The 21,726-nt window shown below is 49.0% G+C and overlaps 1 protein-coding gene across 13 annotated transcripts in view; it reads left to right on the top strand.

The window, feature by feature from the left end:
- The first annotated feature begins 1,576 nt into the window (after positions 1-1,576).
- Positions 1,577-21,726, top strand: part of SMARCA4 (SWI/SNF related, matrix associated, actin dependent regulator of chromatin, subfamily a, member 4) — an 87,430-nt gene continuing 67,280 nt past the window's right edge. For 3 of the 13 annotated variants that reach the window (XM_040629309.1, XM_040629313.1, XM_040629303.1), the window contains exons 1-6: positions 1,582-1,761; positions 13,760-13,908; positions 17,978-18,227; positions 20,056-20,188; positions 21,000-21,124; positions 21,325-21,604. In XM_040629309.1, coding sequence (XP_040485243.1) covers positions 18,006-18,227; positions 20,056-20,188; positions 21,000-21,124; positions 21,325-21,604 — 760 coding nt within the window. In that variant the 5' untranslated portion in view covers positions 1,582-1,761; positions 13,760-13,908; positions 17,978-18,005. Of the gene's footprint in view, positions 1,762-13,304; positions 13,909-17,974; positions 18,228-20,055; positions 20,189-20,999; positions 21,125-21,324; positions 21,605-21,726 lie in introns of those variants that run through there. The other 10 variants (XM_040629312.1, XM_040629311.1, XM_040629310.1 and 7 more) reach the window with 7 other exon arrangements.

Below are 21,726 nucleotides of genomic sequence, written 5' to 3'. Positions count from 1 at the left end.
TGAGAAATACTACCTGAGGGAGAGATACTGAGGTTCAGACTCCACTTGCCCATGAGCTAAGGTTCAGAAAACTTCCAAGTGGCCTGCTTTCATGGATTCCTCATAACCCATCTGTGGAGGTGTCATCATTGTTTCCACAGGTGAAGAAAAGGAAAGTGTAGACAAGTCCAATAAATTTTCCTGGCATCACCCAGTTACTGACAATGGAGTCAGGTTTCAAATCCAGGTCTTTTCTGATTCCAGCATAAGATCCCACCCTCTACCCTCTACTGCAAGTGGCTCAGAAAGAAGGAGGAGCTGATGCAGTATGATAGCCACTTAATCGGCAGCAAGTCTGTATTATTCTTTCAATAAAAAAATTTAAAGTGTCATGTACGTGGTGGAGAACACCCCACGTGATGTATCGTTTATGTAGATGCAGATGCTGGGTATTCACTAGTGACTAGTATTGGTAACATCTTTGCCATTAAATTGAAAGTAGGAAGACGGACAATAAACAGGGCATCCAAGAAATGTGAAGGAAAAGGAAGCAGTGATCAAAAGGAGGGGAGGCTTGAGGTGGTTCCTCAGCTGAAACCTGAAAATGAGGAAGCGCAGGCCCCAGAGGCAGGAATAGGGACAGTCACAGGCTGTGGGGCGTGACTTAGGGGAGCACTTGTTCATCTGCAGGACTAAACGATGTGGCACTGGAGACACTTTCAAAACACAGAGAAGCGGCCTAGAGGCTCAGGGCCTTCATACTTAGAACAAGGCTCTGTCCCTCACTACTTTCATCTTTTGACATCTTCCCAATGACGCCTTCTCTAGCTGCCCCATTTAAAATTCCCACGACTATCCATGTTTACATCTCAACACAATATATTTTACTTATTTCTTTTGCCTCTTCTTTGCCTTCCTAGCAGAGCTCCACAACAGATGATACAGTTGTTTCGTCTGTGCGATGCCACAGCACTTGCATCTGGAGCTCAGCATCAGGTCAAAAAATATTTGCCAAACTAATAGTGCTGGGTAAGTTCTAAAGAAAAGGCGGCCACGATCGAGGCCCACCTGGCCTTGCCTAACAGACCCTGCCATCCCCCGACTACAACTAAATAAAAGCAGCTCTCAGACCCGCCCTTGGCCCAGAGGCCCACTAGCCTCAGCCCCAGTCCAGCCTGCCCGCCTCCCACCCTTACGCACGGCCTTGGGTCTTCACTTCCGAGTCTCAGGCCCCTCGGCCAACCCTTCCCCGCCGACCCGCGGCCATTCCGTCCCATCCCCCAACCTCCCGTCGCAGCCGCGGGAACCACCACGGCCACCGCCGCAGTGGCGCCCGCTCTGCGCATGCTCGGCAGCGTGGGGACGCAGCGTGAGGACGAAGACCCCGATGCGCATGAGCAAGACCTTCCCGGACGGAGTGGGGTGGTACATCAGGAGCGCCAGCTCTCTCGTCCCGCCCACCTCCCCGAGGCCCCCAGCGGACGCGCACGCGCACTGGGAGCGGAAGGGCGGACGGGCGCGCGCACGAGGCCGGGCGGGCGGCGGAAGCGGGAGAAGCCGACTGTCGGGGGGAGGGGAGTTGGCGGGTGCGCGCGCAACGGGGGCGCGGGCGGCGTGGGGGGGCGGCCGAGACGGGCGGGCGCGCGCGCGAGACTTACCCTCACTCGGCGGCGGCGGCGGCTTCTTTGTTTCGTGAGGAGAGGCGAGACGCCCACTCTGCCCCCGGCCCCGCGCGGAGGGGCGGGGGCGGCGCCGGGAAGGCGACGGCGCCGGCGGCTCTCGGTAAGGAACGCGGGCCGCGGGGGGAGCGCGGCGCGGGGCTTGGGAGGACGGTTTGAATGGAGCCGGGGCGCCAAGGGGGGAGGGGGCCGCCGGCGCCCAGAGCGGGGCTGGGGTACGGCGGCGCCCGAGGGTCAAGAAGCCTGGCCGGCACCGCGCGCGCGGGGAAGGCCACAGTGTAGCGAGGCCGCGGCGGCTACAGCATCCGCGGGCCGTGGGGTGGGGGCCCGGGCCGCGTGGAGGCCGCGCGCGCGCTCTCGCTGGGGTCGCCGGACAAAGCTCTCCGCCTACTCTGCAGGCTGGGGTCCCGGCCCCCGGTCGCTGTGTCCGTCGCGGCAGCAACAATAGCAAGACGTCGGGGTTTTTCTGGCTACGTTGTAACGGGTCCGACCCGAATGTTGTCTTTTCGGGGAGGCTGCGGTCGTGGCTCAGTAGGAAAAACCCCAAATGAGTTCAGTGTCGCCTGGAAACGAGCATTAGGAGTTCTTTTGGGTTAACCGACCTAAAATTTTATTTAAAAAAAATCACGTATTGTTGGTTTTCAAAGAAAAGTAAATAATTCCCCAATTCCTTGCAAGTGGTGACTTCAGAATGTTTGCCCTGAAGTGGGGAGTCTAGAGCAAGTGGGGGAGGACGGATAGAACTGTTTGGTGTTGAAAGCATTGTTTTTGTTTTGCATCCTTTTGCCTTCAGTTGATTTTTCCAGATTAAGGCTTTTATTTAAAACGTGGGCCTTTAGGAGAGTGTTTTGTGCTGGTCTTGAAGACAACAGCCTTGATTTCCCTCCACCCCCCGGTGAATCCTTGGGGAAACTAGGGAATAAGTGCAAGAGCCACTTCCTAGGAATTTCAAATAAGTTTTCAGTTTGAATTGACTGGATTGCAGTTTGATTCCCTGGGATGTCCGTCACTTTGCTGTGTGACCTTAGATAAGTAGCTTAATGTCTCTGAACTTCTTTGTTTCCTCGTTTGTTTAATGGGGATAATGGCACAAATGGAGTTGGTGAAAACCTGTAAAATGGTTCCTGGCAAGTGGGAAGTACCATTGTTACCGTCAGGCCCAATCTCCTTCATTGTTGAGCAAATATTTGTTGAGTCCCTACTGGGTGTTAGATGGTTGGTGATTGGATGCTCTGAGGAGCCTCTCTAGTCTTGTAGGGGAACAGATGGTAAATGTGGGAACAGCTCCCCGTGGCCTATCATGTAATCCTCATTACCCTTCCTGTGAGAGGAACACAGTGGATGTACAGGGAAGTGATGGGAGCCAGAGATCAGGGAGGTTGTACGGAAGAGGGGGCCTTTTCTCGGAATCAGGGAGTATGTCCAGGCTTGCATGTGACCACCTGGACCAGTCATTGCACCCCACTGCTACACTCGCATATCATCTTGATCCTTTCCTGTGTAGCAGTTACCCTGGTGTGTAATTACACTTTCATTCTTCTCTGAGAGCCATCAGAGCAGCGATTATGTCTGCTTGGTCTCCTGGAGTGTACCCTGGGTCTGGCCCATAGTAGGTCCTTAGGGAACATTTGTGGAATGAATGAGGAGAGTCCTTGGGGGGATGGAGTAAGTATATGCGTGAAATGCTTTGCACAGGACTGGGCTTGGGTTGTAAGCAATAAATGTTAGTTGCTCTTGTTGGTTTTTTAACTTTCCAAGGCCATTGTCCCCTGGGAATGAGGGTGTGGGGTGGTGGTTAGTATGGGTGGTGGTGAGGACTGCTAATTCTGGAATCAGACCTCCTGAATTCACACCCAGCCTTCTAAATCCTAGCTTGACCTGGAGCAAGGCATTTATCAGTAGGTCCCCCACTTGTGAAACAGGTATGACAGCAATGCTACCTCAGTTGTTATAAGGGTTGAAAACATAACATAGGAAGCTCTTTAACACACTGCAGTGCCTGGCATATAGAGAGCACTCAATTTATTGGAGTTAATGTTGTTCTTTATACGTGTGTGTGTGTGTATATATATGTAAGTCAGTTATTTAAGGAATGAAAACATAATTTGGAGTCACCCTGTATCCCAGGAAGTTCAGGTTTGATGTGCTGGTTATATACATTCTGATTTCTTTAAAATCAATTCATATGTAATTATGACAATAATAAATGCTCCTCCATGTGCCGCATACTTTTGTCATTCCTTTTGGGCCCTCAAAACACTGGGAGGTAGCCCTAGGCTCTATTCAACCTTCTGGGTTCGAATCCTGGCTTTACCACTTTCCCTCTTAGTGCCTTAGAGAAATGGAGGTGACAGTTCCTGGCATTTAGTGAATCCTCGGATATGTCGGCCAGTTTTGGCCGCAGTCATTAAGGCTGCCGTGACACAGAGGGGCCCATTCACACTGACCAGAGACAGAACACAACATGAATGACGCCCCCCAGCGTTGTGCAAGAAGTGGCCCAACCTTACATTCCCTATTGGAACAAGTGGGTATTGAGAGCCTACCACGAGCCAGGCCCTGATGGGGGCTGGGGTTTCAGCCGGGAACAGGCAGACAAGGGCCCTGTTCTCTTTCGATCATATCCATCTCCTTAGTGGCAAAGGGGGACGGTAATCGTACCCAACTATGATTGTTGCAACGTCTAAACGACAACTGTAAAGTGGTTAGAATGGTGCCCGGCACACAGTGCTGAACAGTTGGGTGCTAGTGTCATTTATTAGGATTCCTACAGCATCCTGGCAGCTTGAGATACAGAATATATTTTTGCTCTGCTGTGATAGTTGTGTGTGTTTTCAAAGTAGTAGCAAAGGAATCAACTCTTCTATTTTGTTTTTCATAATTAAAAAATTGTAAGCTTGCACTTTCACCATAATGCACTGGAAAGAAGGAAGTATGTTTGGTGGCATGGGTTTTGGAAAATATCAGATGTTTGTTTCCCATCTCACATATTTCCTTGTAACTTATAACACTGATTGGAACACTTAAGAGAGAATTGGAGTTTAGAAAAAATTAAGGGCACCTGGGTGGCTCAGTCGGTTACATGTCTGGCTCTTGGTTTTGGCTCTAGTGATGATCTCAGGGTTGTGAGATCGAGCATGGGGCTCTGTGCTCAACAAGGAGTCTGCCTGAGATTCTCTCTCTTCCTTTCCCTCCCCTCCCCAAAAGAAACAAGTAAAACCTTTAAAAATAAATAAAAAAAAAATAAAGGGATGAGCAAAATCTACTCTAAAAAGGAAGTAACAGCTGCTGGAATATTGGGGGGAAATGTCTGAGGGGGAACACATCAGAATCAAAAGTCTGAGGCTAAATGGAGCACCCGTTGCTGTCAACCTTAAGGAGATCATCCCTAAGAAGTATAAGGCTCATTAATATGATTATATGATTGGAGTTTTCTGTTAACTGCATGCTGATGATACAAATTTTTCAGAACGTGGATTTGATGGGCATGAGAAATTTGGTCGCAAATCATCTTCATGTGAGGGAAAGGCCATTGAGGGTAGTGCCAGATGTAGCGGAGTTTGCTGGGCGGTTGGATTTCATAGGACAGAGAGAAAGGAAGGGATGCATCGATTTCCGTCTCAAGTCCCTTAGAGATGGGGCTTTCTTTAGAAAACAGGTAACTGTTAGCAGGGCATAAACCAGGCCCCTTCGAAGCCTTTGGGACTAGACTGGTCTCCAGTGTTTCCCCTTTGGGACTGTTACTTTGTTATAAAGGGTGCATGTCTTTATTTTTCATGGGGATACTTGTTACTGGGAATAGTCTGGGTTTTGCTCAGTGTGAGTTCAGCCATGTGTGAGATAAAAGGAGGTTGGACCCCGTATTTAGTAGCAGCGGGCTTTAAAATGGCTCCTTGGGATGTTTAAGTTCTCTTTTCGCTGTTAAGTCATGCCCCACTGGCTCAGGAAGCAGGTGGCTGCGTGACAGTTGCTGCCTCACCTGTTCAAGAGGGGACAGGGTTTGATGTGGGTCACCCTGACTTGCACCAAAAGTTCCAGTAAAGTAGAATGGTGGATGGTCTCATGGTCTTAATGGTGACACTGAAGCCCAGGGGTCCACTTGTTGTGTGCTGGGAGCTGCATCTGGCCCTGATGACTGCCAGTTGTGTCTTTGATCACAGCCTAACGTGGTTTTGTGCTAAACACCCATGGCCGCCTCCTGGGAACACACCCTGGATACCCTGCCTGTCAGAGTGCTTGCACTTTGCACCCTTTCAGGCTGTCCTCTGCCTTTTGATCCTCAGCCAAAATAAGTTACTCAAGCCTGGAGTCAGACAGACTTGAGGCAGGACTCTACTTCCTGTGATATTGGACCAATGACTTAACCTTCCTGAGCAGAAAACCCCGTTCCCCACTGTTCCTCCCTCCAGCCCCCTCTTACCCCATAGTCTCCCCAGTTGGCACCTCCAGTCACCAGTACTGAACCAAGGGATGCAAGTTGGAGCTGAAATCCAGCCTGGCTGGGCTTTGCCAAATCTGGCTCCAAGGCTGGTCCGCCCCGGGGAAGGGACACTTTCTGTATTTCAAAGGGCACGTGCTAGCTGAAGCCCTATTGGTTACCTTAGTCATCATTGACTCCTTTCTTTCTTTTAACCTTACATCTGTTCATCAACATGTCCAGAAAAATATTCTAAAACCATCAGACCATGTCGCTGCCCTGCCCAGAACATTCCAGCGGTTTCCCCTTGCACCTAGAGTAGACTCCTACCTCATCACTGCTGCTCTCGAGGCCTGTGATCTGCTCCCCGCCCATCTCTGACTTCGCACAGTCCCACCTCAGGGCCTTTGTACTTGCTGGTCCCTCTGTCCATCAGTAGCCACTGGCTCCCATTACTTCAGGTCTCTGCTTAGATGTATCCCCTCCCTGAGACCATCCCTGGCCACCATGATTGAAAGAGTAATTCCTGTCAGCTTGTTAACCCTGCTTATTTTTTCATAGTACGAGTTCATGGCATCTCCCCCCGCCCCACCTAAGGAACATCATGTCATATTTATTTGTGTGCTTGCCTCTCACTCAGTTGTCAGTTCCATAAGGCAGGGATTTTGTTGGCGACTGGATTCCCAATACCTGGTACCCTGCTTAGCATAGAGTTGGTTCTCAGTCGGTATTTGAGGTGGCTGGGAGGGCCTGTCACAAGTGAAACTGGGCAAGTATAAGTACCATGCCTCCCTGGCCATTCTTGCATTTTGTGCACCCCTGTTGTGGGGGACTTCTCTCCCACCCTGTCCGCAGGTTATGTGTCGTTCTCAGCGTTGAATATATAGCAAGTACAGACCGAGCAGTGGTAGACCATGACATCCATCCAGTGGGGCTTGACCAGCCTTAAAAAGAAGAAAAGAAGAGAGTCTATCCGTGTTAAATGGGGAGCATGGTCAGGATAGATTTGTAAAGCTGGTTGGATTTACTTGATGTGTGTTTGCTAGGTCATGTTGTGACTCCAGGTCATGGTCAAAGAGTTTGGAAAGCGCCCATCTAGTAGATAGATGGGATAGCGTTTGTATTCTCTCAGTGGAGACCCTGCATCTCCCTGCTGGATTAGAGCATGAACTTCCCAAGGGCAGGGAACCGGCTTGGCTGTCATCATGTGTTCACATCTTCTGGTGCGTTATAGATGAGGAGATCCTCTTCCGTGGTTTTCGAGTGAATGAAAAAAAAATTTAAAGGGCAGGAGCTGTGGATTCCAATGAATAAAATGATACATAATTCCCAGTGCTAAAAATAATACAGCAGACCGCCTCATCTGTGGGGGATACGTTCCAAGATCCCCCGTGGATGCCTGAAACTATGAATAGTACTGAACCCTATCTATACTGTTTTTCCTATAGGTACATACCTATGGTAAAATTTAATTTATACATGAGGCACAGTAAGAGATTAACAATGTGAAAATTAATAATAGGAAACCTCATTTAAATGGTATCGGGAAGACAGAAGGAGGAGCTCTCAAACCCTACCACTTGTCATCAGTTGCAGACCCAACAGAAAAAGACCTACCTTGCAAGTCACCTTGCCGGTCACAGAACTTTACTACCCTAGCTGAGAAAGAAAGGTTTTTCTTCTGCCCCAGTAACAGCCTAGCCAATGAGACTGTCACAACTCAGCCAATGAAACGCTACTACATTTTGAACTCCCTGTTTACTCCAGTGGACTTCTTGTTTGTAACAGCCCTCCTGACTTCCCCCTTTCCTTCCATAAAAGGTCATTCTTTATTCTCCACACTTGCCTTTGGTTTTGCCATAGTTTGCTTGTCCCGGATTGTTGTTCTCCGTTATTCCCGAATGAATGCATTTTTGCAGGAAAATTAATTGGCAGGTTTGTTTATCCTTCCTTCCTTCCTTCCTTCCTTCCTTCCTTCCTTCCTTCCTTCGAAGATTTTATTTATTTGAGAGAGCACGCATGTGCGTGCACACACGCGAGCCAGGGGAGGGGCAGAGGGAGAAGCAGACTCCCTGCTCAGGACCCTAAGATTGTGACCTGAGCCAGAGGCAGATGCTTAACTGACTGAGCTACCCAGGCGCCCCTGACAGTTTTATTTTAAGGTTAACAACAACAAATAATAAAATGGAACAATTATGACAATAATAGTGTAATAAAAGTTGTGTGAATGTTCTTTTTTTTCTGATAACACCTTATTGTACTGTACTTGCCCTTCTTGTGATAATGTAAGATGATAAAATGCCAGTGCGATGAGATGAAATGAAGTGAGTGATGTAGGCATTGTGATGTAGTGTTAAGCTACTATTGATTTTCTGGCGAAACTCAGCAGGAGGATCATCTGCTCGAGGACCAGGGCTGACTGTGGGTAACTGAAACTGGAAAGCGAAACCTGCGGGGGTGGGGGGACGGGAGGAGGAACTACTGTACTTGGTAATGGACAGACTTGGCATGTCTCCATTTTAGGTAGAACCAATAAGACGCTGTAATTAGTTATCATGACATGGTTTTTTTTGTTTCTGAAGTGTATTCTTTTTTAAGTGTAGGGCAAGGTTTTGCTACGTAATTGTATTGCAAGGAAAATGCTCAGCAGGCAGCATGGAACAGCTAGTGTTGGGGAAGCACTGTCTCAGGAATAAGCTATTTCCATATGTCACCCAAGACAGCAGATGCCTCGTCCCATACGTCCTTTCAGGTTCACAGACCAGCGTGCCAGGTCTGGTCAGGTATAGACAGTTTTCCTAGTAGAGTATTGGGGGGGGGGGTGCCTCGTTTTGTAGTTTTAATATAACAAATAAGACTGGTTTTGCTGAAGGCATCCTGCCCACCCTCCTTGATCCATCCCCGTACCCTGCCATGGATGGACCATAATGTGTCTGATGATGAAACTTGCAGGGGAAGAAATTTCTCCATGCCCAAAAAGCAAAGTCATAGCTTTCCTGGGGCCAAACTTAAATATAATGCTGGTTTTCAGGCAAGATTGAAAAAAACCCCAAAAACAAAAAACCACACACACACAAAACAACGATAATCTCAGCAAGCAGATTTTAGAGGGTCCCGATTTCCTGTTAGCTGTCTGTCCTGCTTCAGGGCTGGCCACCACTGTTCTTTTTATTTTAACTTTATTTATTTTATTTTTTCAATTTTAATTCCAGTAGAGTTAACATACAGTGTTATATTAGTTTTAGGTGTCCAATATAGTGATTTAACAGTTCTCTACATTATCTCAGTGCTCATTACAATTAAGTATAGTTTTTAATCCCCATCACCTATCTCCTCCGACCCCCCCAGTTTGTTCTCTATAGTTAATGAGTCTGTTTTTTGGTTTGTCCCTTTTTTCCCCTTGTTCACTTGTTTCTTAAATTCTCTTTTTCCCCCCTTTGCTCGTTTGTTTTGTTTCTTAAATTCCACATTATGAGTGAGATCATATGGTTTTTGTCTTTCTCTGGCTGACTTATTTCACTTAGCATAATACTGTAGATCCATCTATCTTGTCATGACCACTGTTCTTTTTTATAAGAGAAAAGCAAAGGGTGGTATGAAAGAAGAAACTAGACCTACTCCTCAAGCAGTCTGGTTCCGCATTTGAATGTCAACAGATGTTTCTATTTTAAATGATAATTTTGATGAAGTTGAAAGTAGAAAATAATGCAATCCTCACATCCTTTCATCTTTTTTATTTCCATAAAGGTACTTCCTGGACATCTTTTCTGGGTGTTTATTTCCCAGGTATTTTTCTGAGCGAGGTTGGTTGGTTGGTTTTGGTGTTTTTTGTTTTTTGGTTTTTTTTAAATATGATTACAAAAGTAATAGAAGGTTGTTGTAAAAAAAATAAACGCACACAAAAACGCCAGAGCTCCATGGTGTGGAAAGTGTCGGTTCCCCATCATACAGCTCCTGAGAGAGCTGCTGGCCTCTACCAACCACACTTAGGCAAGTTTTCTTCGGCTGGCTTCTGCCTTCCGCTGAACTTGAATCTGTTCTTATTCTTAGCAGAGTGGGTCTCGGGTCAAGCACACCTTACACTGATGCTCCCTTCTTTCCTCTGCTTCATCTTGGACCTTCCTCCACATCCGTGTGCATGAAGCTACCTCATGGGGCATGGATTGTATGGGGGTTCTGATTGTTCAGCAATTGGGGTGCTTCTCAGAGAAATCAAGGTGATATGGCCATGTTACCTCCAGACCCATTGGCCCTGGGAACCTGTTTTTATCTTGCAGCTTACTGCATGTCTTAGCTCTTGGGTTTTTGATTCTTGCCCCAGAGTAGTTTTATTTCCCATCACATTCCTTTGGGCGGCCTACCTGGATTCCCAGGCTCCATTCCTTCCTCGTGGAGCCCCCAAACACACCCAATCCACAGGCCACACACTTCTCAATTAGGCTCCCAGATACACATGCTAGTGGTTTTACTATTTTGTCCCTCTGTCCTTTTGTCCTTTACTTTTCTCATCTGCTTAGGTGTGGCTGTCTGGTTTGAGATGGATTTCAGTTTTGTGTTTAATGACCTTGTATTTCCCACCCCAGACACCAAGTGACTTGCCATAGAGGGACTTGTTGTAGGAGTCCGGTCTGAACCGTGGAGGTCTCCTGAAGCCCCCAAGACTGTAGGATGACCTTGGGGACCCAAGGAATTTGCTGAAAATGCCAAATCCTTAGTTTACTGTGTAGGAAAGGTAGAGGTGTTTGGTGATGAGTGAAAAAGGGGTTGGAGAGAGGGCTGTTCTTGGCCCTCAGATCCCACCTCACTTCTGAAATTTCTGGCCAAACTTGTCAGGCCCTCCTGAGTAGGCAACTTGTGAGAGCACAGTAGTGCCTGGTTCTGTACCCTCCCCAGCTCTCAAGAGGGGCAGGCCCACCCCTGCTCTTTAAGAAGGGGTGACTGGCCAAAAGGAGTTTGATGATGGATAAGAACACCAGGTTTGTGGCACTAGGATCCAAGAGGGCAAGGGATAATTTGTAGCAGCTCAGATCCTGCCTGCTGATTGGCAGGGCGGATCTCATCACTTATGACAGCTGGTTTTTGTTTGCAGTGGGCCTGCGTGGCCTTCAGGCAACCTCTGTTCCTTCTCCAGTTCGCGAAGCTGCCTTGTGTAGCCTTTACTTCCCGAGTTTGTTCCTAAACGCTTTGGGACAGGAGCATCACTTGAGGTTTGTCCTGTGGGGGAAGCTAAGTTAGGAAGCACGGTCTCCAGCCTGGTTACTTACTACGTGCCTCAGTTTACTCATCTCTTTTAGAGAAGAGGAGGATGGAAGGACTTAATCTGCATGTTGCTTCTGGGTGAGTAGTGACAAGCAGTAAGCAACTGCTCAGTAAACATGGGGGCCTTGGTTTTGCCAGCAGGGTGGTATTACTTCCTGCCTGTACGGGCCCTACCTGCGTTAGTTCAGGTGATGCTGGCTGTGACACCCGAGGGAGGGACTGGTCTCATTTTCAGCCTACAGAGGAAGAAATAGAGGTTGGAGAAGGTTAAGTCACTCATTTGTATCATGCGGTTGGCAAGTAGGAGAGTCCAAACTTGAGTCCAGGCTGCGCTTCAGTGAGTTGCATGGTGGCCTGGGCCTTGTGACTCTAGCAAGTCACATCTCTTCACTGAGATGCTGGGTGGCCTGTGAGCCTCAGGGACCCCTCTGTCAGCAGGGCCCATGATAGTCCCTCTGGGAGGTGTGGTGGTATGTGCTCAGTGAGTACATCTCAGCCCTTACCACCAAATGGGCCTACAACCCTGCTTCCCCTCTGGCTGGATCATCTTCCCTGTTATTTCTTTGGAACTGATAAGATCCTCAGCAGTTGTAAATCACGAGGGGGCGGGAGCAAGTCACAATCTTTCTGGATTTTAAAATATCCCTTTCCTTCCTCTATCTCCATGACCTTGAGATAGTAAAGGATAACTGGTTTCCTCTGCTCACAGCACTCTGACACCAAATGTGTGGGTTTTCCACAGGAGCGAGTTTCTGCAGATATGAGCTGGGTGTCCTACTCTTCAATTCAATTCTGACGCTAATTACCCAGAGTTAGTGCAGACTGTAGAGGTTAAGGGCTCAGCCCCAGAAGACTGCTCCCCGCTCCAGACCCCAGTCACAAGTAGTGGGCCCCCAGGTTACCCACACTTCTGTCCAGCTTGGTTACAAATGGGTTCCCATGAACCCCTCCTCAGGTTTGATTATTTGATATCACAGCTCACAAAACTCAAGGAGACACATGTGTTTACCTGCATATTATAAAGAATATTATTAAGGGTACAGATAAATAGCCATATGAAGAAGTGACTAAAGTAAGGTCTGGAAGGATCCCGTGCCCAGGAGCTTTTGTCCCCGTGGAGTTGGAGTGCACCACCCTCCCGGCATGCGGATGTGTTCACCAACCCAGAAGCTCTCCTTGCCTCTTAGTTTAGAGTTTTTATGGATGGTTCATCTTGTAGCCATGATTGATTATTCACTTTTCAATTCTTCTCCCCTCCTAGGAGGATGGGGCTGAAAGTTCCAAGCTTCTAATCATAGCTTGGTCTTTCTGGCAGCCGGCCCCCAATCCTAAAGCTACCCAGAAGCCTACCACGAGTCACTTCATTAGAACAAAAGACACCCCTACCACTTAGGAAATTCCAGGGGTTTTAGTCAAAAACTAAAGGCAGAGACCAAATACATATTTATTATTCTCTCAAGTAGACAAGGTTTTCTTTTTTTTCTTTTCTTTTCTTTTCTTTTCTTTTCTTTCTTTCTTTCTTTCTTTCTTTCTTTCTTTCTTTCTTTCTTTCTAGATTTTATTTATTTGGGAGAGCACACGCGCGTGCAGTCATGCACCCGTGAGCTGGGGGAGGGGCAGAGGGAGAGGGAGAAACAAACTCCCTGCTGAGCTGGGAGCCAGATGTGGGGCTTGATCCCAGGACCCTGAGATCACGACTTGAGCTGAAGACAGATGCTTAACTGACTGAGACACCCAGGCGCCCTGGTAGACAAAATTTTTTTAAACAAGACTCCAAAACCATTTACCATGTAAAAACAAATTTGATAAATCAGATGCCATTAAAATAAGAACTTCTCTGCATCACAAGCCACCATTAGGAGAATGCAAAGGTGAGCCCCAGACTCATAGAGGAACCACATATCCCCAAGTAAAACACTAGTGAAAACAGGGCCTTTGCAGAAGTGGTTATCTCAGTGGCCAGCATAGAGAAAGGTGTGCAACACCATTAGTTGCGAGGGAAATACAAATTAAAATGGTAGTAAGATACGATTATATCCTCACCGAAACGGTTATAAGTTAGACTGACACCACCAAGTGTCAGTGTCGATGTAGAAGAACTAGAATGCTCTCCCCTCTGCTGCAGGGATGGTGGTTATGTGAGATTATAGTCCTAATTTGGAAAGCTCCTGGTATTTACCAAAGCTAAATTTATGCCTTCCTATGACGAATGGTTCCACTCCTGGATACCCGAGGAAAATGGGTTTCCACCATTTGTGATGTTGTCCATAGCAGCTTTACCTGCACTGGCCAAAACCCTGTAGCACTGAGTGTGTGAATAGGAGACCGGACTTATAAGGAAGAACAAATGCCCACCGTCCCACCAACATGTATGCCCCTCACAGAAGAGCAGAAGGATACTACTGTATGTCTCTTTTTTTTTCAGATGCAGTTCAATAACAAGTGAAACCACCAAAGAGTGACAGAGTCAAAGCAGTGTTTCCCCCTGGGAGGGTGGTCCTCATGGGAAGGGCCAGGGGTGCCCTGCAGGAGTGTTGTTCATCCAGCTGTACCCCTACAATCAGGGCACTTGAGGTATGCTAAAACCCAGGACAAGTGCATAAAATGCTCCCTCTTCCATACCACACTGAGGACCAGAGTGCTGCTTCCGGTTCCTTTTCCCTGTCGTGTGCCCCCCGCCCCGTGCTGTTGCGATTCTGCCGGTGTGTCTGTATTTGTGTGCGTATGAGCACCCCGATTGGGAGTCTGTGTATGGTGGAGCCCGCCTGCTGTGCTGCTCAGGATGGTTTTGCATTGTGCCTGTACTGTTTGGGTCCTTTTTAGTGTCACTTCCCTTTACTGTCACACGTGTCTAAGCTTTCAGTCCAGAAATGAGTTTGCTCCCAGTGGCTCCGTGCACTTACCTGCTTCATCACAGCCTGACACTTGAGAGGTGACAGCTTCCAAAGCACATGCCCTTTTTAAAAGCCTCTTGTGAAACCCCATGCTTCTCAAAGGTAGATGTTGCCATATTTTGACACGAGTATTTTTTTTTAATTCAGTTAATTAACGTATAGTGTATTATTAGTTTTGGGGTTGAGTTTAGCGATTCATCGCTTAAATATAACACCCAGTGCTCATTACATCCCGTGTCCTCTTAATGCCCATCACCCAGTTACCCCATCCCCCTACCCACCTCCCCTCCAGCAACCCTGTTTGTTTCCTATGATTAAGAATCTCTTATGGTTTGTCTCCCTCTCTAATTCCGTCTTGTTTTATTTTTCCCTCCCTTCCCCTATGTTGCTCTGTTTTTTTCCTTAAAGTCCACATATGAGTGAAATCATATGATAACTGTCTTTCTCTGATTGACTTATTTTGCTTAGCATAATACCCTCTAGTTGTAGCCACATCATTGCAAATGGTAAGATTTTGTTTTTTGATGGCTGAGTAATATTCCATTGTATGTATGTACCACATCTTCTTCATCCATTCATCTGTCGATGGACATCTGGGTTCTTCACATAGTTTGGCTATTGTGGACATTGCTGTTATAAACATTGGGGTGTGGGCCCCTTTGGACCCCTACATTTGAATGTTTGGGATGAATACCTAGTAGTGCAATTGCTGGGTCGTAGGGTAGCTCTAGTTGGCACAAAAGTATTTTTTGATGCCCTCTAGCATCTTCAGTGAGCTCCATATGTTGATGATGAAGTTAGTGCTTCTATGGGTGGAGGTAATAAGTTTCTAGAGGTACCATGCATTTTTTAAAAGATTTTATTTATTTCTTTATTTGAGAGAGAGAGAGAGAGAGTGTGTGTGTGTGACAGAGAGCATGAGTGGGAGGAGGGGGAAAGTAGGCTCCTGATGTGGGGCTCGATCCCAGGACCCTGGGGTCATGACCTGAGCCAAAGGCAGACGCTTAACCAACTGAGCCACCCGGGTGCCCCAGTACCACGCGTTTTGATGGGAGGAAGGTCTGACACTAAGTATAAACTACCTTTAGAAGAGCCATCATTCCAAAGGCTCTTCTCAGTGCTTGCTCTTTGGCATGTCTGCCTTTAGATAAGGAGAAGATGTTCCTTAGATGGTGGATTTTATTTTGCTGTCAGTTTCAGTTGGCATGACTTAGAATAGAGATCTTCAGGTGATAAGGCACCCATGAGTTCCCGGATGCCACAAGATTCCTTGAGTATTTTCAGGGCCATTGTCCCTCTTGCCACCTCACTGCAGTCTCTCTGGGCCTCTCTGAGAGTGCCTGTGGACACGGAGGGCTGGGGCAGGGGGACAGGGGGAGTGCCCTGAGGAGCCATCTTCCTTGACCCAGCCGTGGCTATATTCATGTCACTCAGCTCTCCACCTGTGAAGTATGACTATAGGTGCGTCTTGCCCTAGACAAACCCTGGGCCAGAGGTTTCAGACTTCAGAATCCGCATTTTAGAAAAGGAGGTTGGGGCATAGATCACTCTCACATGGCAGAGACTGGAGTAGCATCTGGGGGTAACAGGATCCTTTTCTGTAGCAGGTGTGACCATTCACATGTATCTGAATCAGGTCTGATTTTGCTTCTAAATGAATTTGTCTCGAAGTTAGTTTTTTAAAAGTTTGATTCTACCCCTGCCCTGGGCTTATTGGGTTTTGGATTTGTGGGGAAGAGATGGTGAGCAGACACCAATCCTCCAGCACTCTTGTGAGGTTTATCTAAGGTACAGCACTGGGGCTTCTTGCGCTTTGAAGGAAATCCAGGAGGCCCAGAGAACCTGGAGCACTTTGCGCAGTTGGGTCTGTTCCTAGTCAGGCTGGTATACCGGTCACTGGTCCGGGCCCTGCCAAGATTTCTGGTCCTCTCTGCTCTGATTTTTTTAGCCATGAAACTGGAACAAAGAAGTTTGCGCTTTCAATCTATTATCCAGGAAAATACACCCACTTTTTAAATTAAAACTTTTGTTCTAATTAAGAGAATTAAAAATGTTCTTACACTTCTTAACAAGATTTATCCTTAGAACCAGAAGTCCCCAGTGAAGTTTAGGGACAGAGAGAGTCACTCCAAAAACCAAAAAAGTCCCTGGGGCGCCTGGGTGGCACAGCGGTTAAGCGTCTGCCTTCAGCTCAGGGCGTGATCCCGGTGTTATGGGATCGAGCCCCACGTCAGGCTCCTCTGCTATGAGCCTGCTTCTTCCTCTCCCACTCCCCCTGCTTGTGTTGCCTCTCTCTCGCTGGCTGTCTCTATCTCTGTCGAATAAAGAAATAAAATCTTTAAAAAAAAAAAACAAAAAAGTCCACAGAAACAGAAATCGCATTTGTGACATGCCAACAAGAGATGGGCTTGTAAATAACTTGATATGTGACAGAACAAGGGAATACAGTGGAGCCACTGGAATCCACCTTTTGAAGACCACTACATGATTAAAATGGTCTTGGGTATAATCCTATGAAGAAAAGCTTGGCTAGAAAGTGCTGAGTAATACTGTTGAGTGTGTGTGTGCCTGTGTGTAGAACAGTCTAGAAGGGAGGCAGGGAGGTGTGATGGGGTCCCAGGGGCAACATGAGGGCAGCTCTCCACCCTGAGAGGGCCCGCTCTGCATGGCTCAGCTCCATCCTTGTGGCTCTAGTGGTGTGCCATGTCTCTGAGGAAACCCCTTCTTCCCACTCCCCACCTCCCCCTGCCCTGCTGGGAAAGGGGTAAGGCGGGCAGGGTCACTTGTTGCTTTCTGCAGGGCCAGCAAGCGCTTCACCTCCGTGTCTGGTGGGATGCTGGGTGATTTTAAGTTTCTGTGTTCTTTTTGTTTTCTTCATCTCAACACTGCAATTGTATTACTCCATAATCATGAAAGAAGTTATTAAACTGAAGAGAATAGTATTTAAGGCCATATGTAACTACACAACAGAATAAGGGTTACCTGAACTTTGAACTCATATTATAGAAAGTATATATAAAATTTATCACCTCGTGGCCCTATGGTGGCAAGCAAAATTTACTGTCATCATTAGATTTTTTTGTAGAATAGTTTTGGATCTCGTAGAGGCTTGGGTCATGGTTCTGGGTATCAATTTTTAGTTTTTGGCAACATTCATTTAAACTTCAGACGTGTGAATATCACTGTAGAACTATTTAAGATACCAGAGTGCCGTTATTTATGTAATACCTCTCTTTAAATGAACCTGCGTTTCAGACTTCCATTCATTTATTTTAAAGGAAACTTGGTCTCACTGCCCTAAGTGGAAAACCAGCATCGCTTGCCGTGAATATTTATATTTGTTGAACTTCCGAAGGCCCAGTCGGATACTGTTGCTGGGAGCAGCTTTGAGCCTTAGTCTTGCTCTCTCTTGTTGCTAATAGGAAGGTGGCAGGTATTAGGCGTGAAGGGCGAATCTGCACTGCCCTGAGTGAGACCCCAGGTGGGACAGTGGCTGTAGACCTCCACCTCCTAAGTCTCATTCCTTTCTCGGGACTTTGATCTGATTTTATATGCTTGATGTATTCTTTTCTGTGACAAGAATGGAGGAGAAAGGTCTGGGGTCGGGGCGGGGGGTGTTGCATGTCGAAGGTGCCAGCTCGCTGTCAAATGAGTGCTTCTCACAATGCTACGTGTGGTCCTCCCTTGCCAGCTCTTGCGCCCTGGCTATGGATGTGACCCCCAGACTGACCAGGACCTCTCTCTAGCAGGAGACCACTGTCTGCAGCTCCTGTGAAGATGTCCACTCCAGACCCACCCCTGGGCGGAACTCCTCGGCCAGGCCCTTCGCCAGGCCCGGGCCCCTCCCCTGGAGCCATGTTGGGCCCTAGCCCGGGTCCCTCACCGGGCTCTGCCCACAGCATGATGGGGCCCAGCCCAGGGCCTCCCTCAGCAGGTCACCCCATCCCGACCCAGGGGCCTGGAGGGTACCCTCAGGACAACATGCACCAGATGCACAAGGTAGGGAGCCTGCGCCCGCTGCGCTGGGTCCACGTGATCGGAGGTGGGAGGGTGGACAGTGCATCCTGGCTTCTGCTCTGAGCCAGCAGCCTTTCCGCCTTGTGTCTCCCGGACTCATCATTCCGCATGGGAGATGTGGTCACACCGCTCCAGAGCTGCCTTTTGTTAACGAATGAAAATGTCCAAATCCCTAAAAGGTGGCTTGTGTCACATGGCTTCCTGCACGCGGGCTGTTCTGCTCACCCGGGCTCTATAGCCCCATTCCATCCTGCACTTGGGTGCCACTCACTGTCTTAATGACTTCTGGAACTGATCAGAGATGCTTTTGCCAGCGAGGTGAGAAAAAAAATGTCTTAACACAAATAGTTTTCCTTTCTCCCTGTGTTCTTGGGTGGTGGCTGGGGAAAACAAGGAAACATCCTTTTATCTATATCAGCATCTAAAGGAAAAGGTGACAGGCTCAAGCCTCAGAGACCACAAGAGATCCTCGTAGAAGATGGACTTCATGTGGCCTAGAGGTGAGGGGTCTCTGCTGACCCCTCTAGCCTCCCTCCCAGGGCTGTCCATGTGTTTGTACCCATTTCACTTAAATCTCCCCCTGCCCGTCAGATGTAGGTGGTTATTGTGCCCATTTTACAGGTGAGGAAGTAGGGTCTCGGAGAGATGGTCACTTACCGAGTCAGTGGTGGAGCCATCTCATCCCTCTGGCCCTTCTTGCCCTCCCCATCTCCCGCACATTTCTGTCAACACTATCTTTCTTGTCGCTTCCTTCTTGAGAAGCTATTAGTGACCTGACTGTCCCCCCCCCCGCCGCCCAATTTAGTCTGGCTTCTCCAGCACAGCCTATTTTCCTCTCTGCTCACTTTGTTTCTTTCTCTTGGAATCGCTTGCACATATTCCACACGTCTGCCAGACACCTGCCGTTTGTCCTGCACTGTGTTAGGAGCCCAGGAGCCAGGGTCCATGGTAGTGGGACGCCCTTTTCCTGCGTTTGAAGCTGCTCCTGTGGCCCCCGCCAAGCACCCTCTCTTTCTTCTCTCTTGCTTCTTCATGGCACACACTGAGCTGTAGTTGACTTTGTTGGGCCACCCATTAGACTGAGTTCCTGGAAACCAGGATATTCGTGCCAATCAGGGCCTAGCAGAGTGCCCTGGAATGGTCCGCTTTACCAGCCATTCCAGTCGGGGAAGTACTTAGTACTGAGCCTTTGGAGTGAAAATAGGTGGCATTGTTCTGCAGAGGTCTGGCGTGCCTCTTAGGAGGAACAGAACCACGCCACAGATACCTTTCCTCCCAACTAGTAGGCTGGAGGCCGATCTCAGATCAGAGGACACCGAACACAGTGTAATCATACTTATAGGCAGAAATTTGTGTCTGTTCCTCTGATTTGTAGTTTCCCAAGGAAGAAGGTTTCTGATCCAAAGATTGGTGGTCACCAGGTCTCCTTGTGACGATTAATGGGGAGCTTGGTGTCCCAGCCAAAACAGCTCCTCACCAGGAGCTCATGTCTTTTCCACATGGTATTTTAGCCATCTGGAACTGACTCCTGGCGCCCTGATCCATCTGTCCCTTCACTTCCAGACCTCCAGTCTCCTAGGTGGTCATCCACCACTGAGTGACATTGCTTCATGCATCTGCTTGACACTTCAGTAGGTGTCAGGACCATGGCTTGGACCTAAGCTGCTTGGTCACAGTGGTGATTCAGTACATACCGTGGCAACCTTGGGTGGACATTTTCAGTGGCAGTGAACTCTTGGGCGGCACTTTGCATGCTGCCTCTTCCTGTTCCCCCTTGTTGAGCTTGCCTTGTCATTGTCCCCTCTTGTAGCCAATGGAGTCCATGCATGAGAAGGGCATGTCGGATGACCCCCGCTACAACCAGATGAAGGGCATGGGGATGCGGTCGGGGGCCCATGCAGGGATGGGGCCCCCGCCAAGCCCCATGGACCAGCACTCCCAAGGTACTGTTTCGTTACTCTTCTTTCCTTGTGTTTGTTGCCCCCCACCCCAACCCCAGTCATTTTCCTGATTGGGTTTCCTGATCTCCCACAGGCAGATTCAGGGTAGACCCAGGACAGTTTGGCCCTGTGGGAGGCCCTGCCATGGAGGGCTGTTGAGTTTGGGCTTGGCCAGTGCCCATATTGGGCCGATTTGTCCTAGAGCAGCCTCTGGAGAGGGAACCCTGGTGGGACGCATCCGTATGCAGCCCTGGAGTTTAGACAGGGGCCGAGCAGGGTGGGCTCCTCGGGCTAGCAGCTCCCGTGATATCCAGGAACATCCTAGAAATGCAGATTCCTGGGCCCCGCTTCAGACCGCTGAGACAGAATCTTGGGGTGGGGGGCTCTGCTTTAACAAGCCTTCCATGTAGTTATTCTGAACAGGGCAGTTGGAAAAGCGATGGAGTAGATGACTTCCTGTCATCAGGGTGGGAAGCTCAGTGCCTCCAGGGGCTCTATACTTAATGGAGGGTAGAGGTGTGGTCTGTTCAACTTGAGAGGCAAGAGGGCAGGCCTGAGGGATGCCTGGATCTGTGCAGCAGCTCAGCATTGACCATCAGCAGGCAACATGCTGAAGGCCGAGCCAAACCAAACCGGTCGTGCCAGCCACTGGTCTGGGTGCTTCTCCTTTGAATTATGGGATTAAAGTCGTTTGGCCACCCCGTGTCTTGGGGTAGGAGCTGGTGTAAGCACAGTTGAAAGGTTACTGTCTTTGCCTTAGAAATCACAGGACGTGTGTTGCTGAGTGACCACTTGGATCCACATTGCTTCACAGGTTACCCTTCCCCCCTGGGCGGCTCCGAGCATGCCTCCAGTCCGGTTCCAGCCAGTGGCCCGTCGTCAGGCCCACAGATGTCCTCTGGGCCAGGAGGGGCCCCCCTGGATGGTGCCGATCCCCAGGCTTTGGGACAGCAGAACCGGGGCCCGACTCCATTTAACCAGAACCAGCTGCATCAGCTCAGAGCCCAGATCATGGCGTACAAGATGCTGGCCAGAGGGCAGCCCCTCCCCGACCACCTGCAGATGGCGGTGCAGGGGAAGCGGCCGATGCCCGGGATGCAGCAGCAGATGCCAACACTACCTCCCGTGCCGATCCCCAGGCTTTGGGACAGCAGAACCGGGGCCCGACTCCATTTAACCAGAACCAGCTGCATCAGCTCAGAGCCCAGATCATGGCGTACAAGATGCTGGCCAGAGGGCAGCCCCTCCCCGACCACCTGCAGATGGCGGTGCAGGGGAAGCGGCCGATGCCCGGGATGCAGCAGCAGATGCCAACACTACCTCCACCCTCTGTGTCCGCCACGGGACCTGGCCCCGGCCCTGGCCCTGGCCCGGGTCCGGGTCCAGGACCAGCACCTCCAAATTATAGCAGGCCTCACGGTAAGGCCTGCTGTCCCCAGCGCTCGGGGTAGGGAGGGGACTCAGAGCAAACTGACCAGAAGGTGGGCAGCAACGTCAACAGACCTGGGCACAACCGCCCACGGACATCCTCTCCGCCCCCC

This window comes from Ursus maritimus, unplaced genomic scaffold (assembly GCF_017311325.1).
Source record: "Ursus maritimus isolate PB19 unplaced genomic scaffold, ASM1731132v1 scaffold_14, whole genome shotgun sequence".
Lineage (NCBI taxonomy): Eukaryota > Metazoa > Chordata > Mammalia > Carnivora > Ursidae > Ursus > Ursus maritimus.
The sequence above is the reverse complement of the archived record's forward strand: the minus strand, read 5'-3'. Positions and strand labels throughout refer to the sequence as shown.